The sequence below is a fragment of the Gymnoscopelus microlampas genome (genome assembly GCF_963454915.1).
Source record: "Gymnoscopelus microlampas genome assembly, chromosome: 5".
Lineage (NCBI taxonomy): Eukaryota > Metazoa > Chordata > Actinopteri > Myctophiformes > Myctophidae > Gymnoscopelus > Gymnoscopelus microlampas.
In genome coordinates, this window is record NC_139942.1 from 17,956,968 (window position 1) to 17,963,197 (window position 6,230).

At 38.5% G+C, this 6,230-nt stretch overlaps 1 protein-coding gene across 1 annotated transcript; it reads left to right on the forward strand.

Moving 5' to 3' along the window:
• The first annotated feature begins 1,305 nt into the window (after positions 1-1,305).
• LOC311045638 (cystatin-like) lies at positions 1,306-5,991 on the forward strand. Its single transcript, XM_084057593.1, has 4 exons — positions 1,306-1,471; positions 2,777-2,875; positions 3,285-3,410; positions 4,297-5,991. Exons 1-4 carry the CDS (start codon positions 1,355-1,357, stop codon positions 4,393-4,395), a joined length of 441 nt encoding a protein of 146 aa, XP_083913719.1. The 5' UTR covers positions 1,306-1,354; the 3' UTR covers positions 4,396-5,991.
• Positions 5,992-6,230: the final 239 nt, after the last annotated feature.

Below are 6,230 nucleotides of genomic sequence, written 5' to 3' on the forward strand. Positions count from 1 at the left end.
ATAATTATGATGATTGCTTCACGAGGAAAGTTTCCGTCACTTCAATCAAAACCCACAAGAAAATCGGTGATGCTACATTCATCAATTATGCCATGAATGAATCTGTGGAATGCATTACCTCAAGAAATCAGGGAGGCAAGCACAGTCAATCTTTTCAAGTGTCAAACCCATCTCTTCAACATAGCCTTTTATTACATCTTCTTTTGTATTGAACAAATATGTCTTTGTTCTCATTTAAATGTATTGCTCCTCTGCTATTTGCACTGACTGACTTGTTCAGCACTTTGCTGTTGTTGTTGCTTTTTGATTTTTAATGCTGTACTGTACAGGAATTTGAGCTGCATTTTTACAGTATGTATGAAAAGTGCTATAACATAAAAGTGCATTATCATTATCACTTCCAATTAGAATGCTATTATAAAATAATTAAAATTAAACTAAATTCACCCAAATGTACATAATCTGAAGTTTGCACCTCAAATGAATAGATTTGTGTTTGTGTGTAGGTTTTTCTCCTGCTCCTCACCAACCTTCCTTCACCATCATGGTTATGATGACTTCTCTATTTCATGTGTACCAGATATGCCAATATCAACCCACCTGCCACAGCTGACCCTATTAAAACTTTCTGTTGAGTATGCTTTAGTCTACAGTACGTATTGCAGCTTTAATAAAAGACAAAAGAATGTTCACTGAAAACAAGTCTTGGTTGTGTTTATATCCAACCTTTTCCCACAAAGTCTGCATTTGTTACTGTATTCTCGCAGGCTTCTTCAGCTGTGCTGGGTGGGTGAGTAGCTACACAAATATGTTACAATCAAAGCACAGAAACACTGTGAAAGCAATACGAAATTCACTGGACCACTGGTTCCTAGGGGTCTTCAGTTAAATGATTGATAAACAGGAAGCAAATGGACACTTATGGGTCTGTAACTCCAACAGTGTTCACTGTCAGAGTAAAATGAACACTGAATATGATTGGGGTCCCAGAGATTTAACAAGAATCATATCAAATGATGGTCTGTGATTTAATGCATCTCAAACTCTGAGGTTTTTTTTAATGAAAAAGTTTGAGAAACACTGTCCTAGTGCATGGAAATCGATGAGTGGAGGAACTTGCACCAGCAGAAAACATCAGTCGGTACACAGGTTTTGGAAAGGAACACGCCCTGATGGGTTAACAAAAGTCACACATCTGGTTTGCAGAGATTATATATTTGCCTCCTGGGTCCCACCCCTAGACAGACAGGCTTTGACGTCAATGGTTTTAGGATAGCCTACACTAACTGCTACTGCAGGTGTCAGACTGGGATGTTTTTGCTATTGCTTACTTTGTTCAGAAGATTTGACAAACATGATTTGGAAGCTTGTTGTGCTGGCGGTGGGTTTTGCCATAGGAATATCAGCTTGGGGAAGTACTTGGATTAACACAGATATCAATGAAGGCGGGTCCCAGGAGAAATGGTGGAAAGTAAGTACTTTTACTGTCACATTTTGAGGAAATTAAAAGGTCTTTTTTTATGCTTTTACTGTGGCCTCATGGCTTGAAAGCTCTGGAGATATATGGATATATTTAAGAACCACCTAAAACACTGTTTCAACAAGCATTTGGGGAATGTCATTGAGCTTCTCGGTGTGGAATGTTTGCTGTTTTGTTTTCCTGAGACGCATTGTACAGTTTGTGTTTTTGTTGTTGTCTCCGCCAGGCCGAAAGGCATAGGCGAGGCTATGTTTTGCACCCTGTCCGTCCGTCCATCCATGTGTGTGTCTGTGTGTGTCTGTCTGTCTGTGAGCAGCTAATCTCCGGCACTGTTGGCCCGGTCGCTGCGAAACAGTGCACACACACTCCCTGGATGCCAAAGCTAAACCTATGCCTCGAATATTTCAGATTGGCCCGTTAGAGCGCCACCAGGAGGCCGATTTTTGGAAAACACATTTTTACTCCTACAGATTTTGTCCAAACATCACACAAATCGGTACACAGTATCTCTATAGTCATGTGATCAACACGGATCTGTCCGATTTTCCATATTCCATCCTGATAGGCTAAGATTGGCTTCCAAAGTTTACAGGATTGGTTTGTTTAGAACAAAATGCCTCAAATCATGAACACAGCATGCGATTTCCGTGACATTTTGCACACACACATTCCAACTAGGCCGAGGAAGAAATGCCACCCTTTTCACATTGGCCTGTATTAACACCACCAGCAGGTCTAATTTAGCAAGACACATTTTTGGAACAAAATGCCTCAAATCATGAATGCAGAGTCAGATTGCCGTGAAAGGCCCAAGAAGAAATGGAACCCTTTTCATGTAAAGCACTGTGTGAGTTCTCTCTGTGAAAAGTGCTATACAAATAACATTTACTTACTTAATTACTCCACTACATCTTAGAGGCAAATATTGTACTTTATACTCCACTACAATTATTTGAAAAAGTTACTGGTTACTTTGCAGATTACATTATCCACTATCCATTAGCCCTATTTTGTACTTTGGCTATTCAAAAATATCTGATCTACAAACTGTGTCACAATGCAATGCGTTCCAGGTGCGCCCTGGTAGCAGATCTACAAGCTCAAAATGCATCACTATGCACTGCGTTTCGAGCTTGTGGATCTGATACTTTTGATGCTTTTGTGCGACGCTGTAGTATGATCAAGTATGGCGCTCATTTAGGAAAAAACACAAAGTGTTGGAATATGGAGATAAGAGGTTTCTGCCCGCCAACAGCGATAAGTAAAGATCTGAGTACTTGTTCCTCCACTTCCCAGGCGGCCTTGCACTTTGCCGTGGACAAGTACAACCAAGAATCCAACCACACCTACCTCAGCCAAGTGTCCAGAGTGATCGGGGTCCAGAATCAAACTCAGGTTGGGATCTTTTGGAATGATGGATTTGTTCATATTCTCATGTTGAATGACTTAAAAGCAAGTCATATTTAAACTATAACATGCTTTTAGAATGATACGAAAATGATATTTTCAACCGGGCTAAGTTGCATGTGATAATGGGTCTATTATGGTTATTTGGAACCCCTATTTTTAAACCCCTTTTAAAAAAGAATCTTTATCTTGAATGATTTTATATTTTATCTTGCGCTGTTGGAAGTCCAAGCATTAACAGCAATGTTTGCTGCTGGATGTATTATTGTGGATTTCTTTATTATGTTTTTGTTTTTGTTTTTTTTGGGGGGGGGGGTATTTTGCCCTTGGGTTTAAGTGCACCCCTAAAACCCCACCATCAGTTTGAATCCATAACTCACCCTCTTCTCCCTTTCAGGACGTGAATGGCGTGAACTACAAATTCACTGTGGAAATGGGAAAGAACACATGTTTAAATGGCACTACAGGGCAACGCATTGAAGGCATAGACTGTGTGGTACTTGCTGACCTACAACTGGTTCAGGTAATAGCTCAATCTATCGTCTGTGTCGGGTGGAAACCACATATGTCCAAAACGGTTACTTTTCAGGATTCTACTTAAAAAATAGCAAAAGCAGCAGATCTACAAGCTCCAAACGAGCTAGATTTGCTACTTTTGATGCTTTTGTGTGACACTGTAGTGATCAAGTAGGGCATTAATTCACGAAAAAACACAAAAAGTTAAAATATGTAGATAGGAGGTTTCTGCCCGACGGTTAACAAGAAATGTGTGTTTATAGATTACGTATGTTTGTCTGATGTAACAATGCTTTGTGGCAATAACTTTTATACCAATGGAAAGCCTGTTATTTCCCTTTATAAGGATCATTGTGGGATGACAATCACAGCTGAATATGCAGAATTAGCTGTTTGGCATTGGCAGAGATTTGGCAACTTTTTCATGTGCTCAACCCACAACTTTGCATGTTCCTTACAAATGGGGCACCTTTTAAAAGGGAAATAAACAGGCTTTCCAACGGCATAGATTGTATTGCAAGAAGCAATGTTAAAACCATCTTTTTGTTATATTTATCTATCTACAGTAAATAGACTAATGTGAAAAATGGAGAGAAGTTATATTCAATATAAAGTGAGGCTCATACAGTTAAATCATCCAAACACGTGGCACATTGTCAAGCTAATGTACAATAATAAATTCTTAAATTATGTTGAAGGCATACAAGCCATGTTGGTTTTATTTTGTATGTCAATATTACATTTACCTCACAAAGCAGCTTGTTTTAAGTTTTGCTTTGTCCCTCTCCATACAGTACTTCTTGGATATAGATTTATTATTAAAATATGACATCATTTCAAAACATAAATGCCCATCGTGAGTTTTTATTTATTTATTGTTTTGTACCCCCCAGTTTTACATGTGCCGATTTACTGTGTGGAGCCAGCCATCGGCAAATCTTACTGACCTGACAAGCCAATCCTGCGATGAGGCGAAGCAAGTGAATCTTTAAGGTTCTCAAACATTTTCATGTCAAGGACAGCCAGATGCGGAACCCTATAAGAAAATATGTTGTGCCTGGGACCCATATACCCCCACATTTGTGTTGTTAAAATGTTTCAGAAATATTCAACAACAAAAAAATCAACATACAAGCAGATCTACAAGGTCACATATTAACACTTTTTGCTGGGGACTCACTGGAACACCGTCAAGGACCAGCAGATATTATTTCTCTGTAGAATTTCTAAGTATTCTTAACTGCTTGTTCCTTATGTTGTCTCATTCTCAAGATGTGAAAGAAAGGCTATTTTTATTTCATTTTATTTTAATTAAATATTTGTAGAGATGTTTTTTTTCTGTTTTCTTTTTACACCTGGTTAGATTTGTTTGACATTGTTGATGTTGACAGTCTAGGGGAAAGAATTCTGCGAGAGCAGTGCTCCTTTTGGCACCTTAAAGGGATAGTTCACCCAAAAAGTTACTTATTTTCTATCAATTACACACACGTGAAGCCTTGAATTCCTGGAGTTGTTTTTGTTTTTTCCTACGCCAATAATTTGACGGAGACTCAATAGAGACTCTTGGGGTGAATAATCGATAGAAAAAAAGGCATTTTGGGGGTGAACTATCCCTAAAGCAGTAGTATATATATATTTTTGTATACAGTATATATTTGGCCGCGGGCCCCCATCTGAAAAAGTGTTGTGCCAGGGACGCAGAGAAGAGAAGATTTGTTAAAAAAAAAAATCAAAATTATTCACAATTTTCCAAACGTTTGCGATATTTTTCAAATGGTTTAAAAAATGTTCAAGTTCGCAGCGCGGCACAAAGCACAATTCCGCCCCATCGGGCGGAGTCAGCTTAATGTAAACCTACTTATTATTGTCATTTGGGTGCCTTCGTGATGTGTTTTCCACAGCAATGGATGTTTAGCATTTCAGTCTGCAGTGACTTAATGTTTAGTAGCTAAAGCAATACCTTGTTGCTTAGGGCTACTGAGACAAAAACATTGTTTTTCTCAAATCAGCTTGACCTATGTGCCATGAAGTAGGCTAGTAGACCTATTGCCAAATGTTCTTGTCATATTGTGTGCATTAGATAAAGGACACATAAAGCATGAATTATAATATCTAAATTGGGTGAATACATGAGTGGGACACTTTCTGATCAATTAAATGTTGCATTGTTTTGTCAAAAAGTTTTATTTTAATGAATGTATATAAATGTACCAGGCTCAAATGTTGGACAGGCGACAGCCAAGGTATACCAAGTGCTTGCCATACCTTGGTTTATCATGGTAGATAGCCACAAGGAAACAAACAAGATTAAATACCCAGCCTGTCATGACATAGTCTGTCTCTTCCTGAATGTTTCTGGGAGTGATTAATTAGACTTGGGCCATCCCCATACCACAATACACATAAATACATGAGAAAATGTAAGTGTCCCACTTTACCTGTATCACCATTATGTACAAATGTATTTATTAATAACTATGTTGAAATTCACAAATATACATGTATATTCTTGACAAGTTTGTCGTGTCAATTCAGGTAAAGCTAAGGTGTGGCAAAGAGCCCTGTAGCATCAACATAAATGGCCAGGAAACACTCATTTCAGTAGGCTATAGATAGTAAAGTCATCATCATTGAAGCAAGCCCTGTTCCAGTTGCAACGCTCATTTCAGTTGAAATGAATTAAACATTGCAACGTTCCAGCCATAGTATGCAACAATTTGAATAAGCCAGACCACAGTAATAACATCTAACTAATAACGTCTAACTGATGACTTAAAAACTCATCAGCCTGGATCAACCAGCGCACGGTGACACAGGTCTTACAGTT

Coding starts and splice junctions, on each gene's coding strand:
- LOC311045638 (XM_084057593.1), top strand. CDS start 1,355: ATGATTTGGAAGCTTGTTGTGCTGGCGGTGGGTTTTGCCATAGGAATA. Junction 1,472..2,776: donor CCCAGGAGAAATGGTGGAAA/GTAAGTACTTTT, acceptor TCCACTTCCCAG/GCGGCCTTGCACTTTGCCGT. Junction 2,876..3,284: donor GGGTCCAGAATCAAACTCAG/GTTGGGATCTTT, acceptor TCTCCCTTTCAG/GACGTGAATGGCGTGAACTA.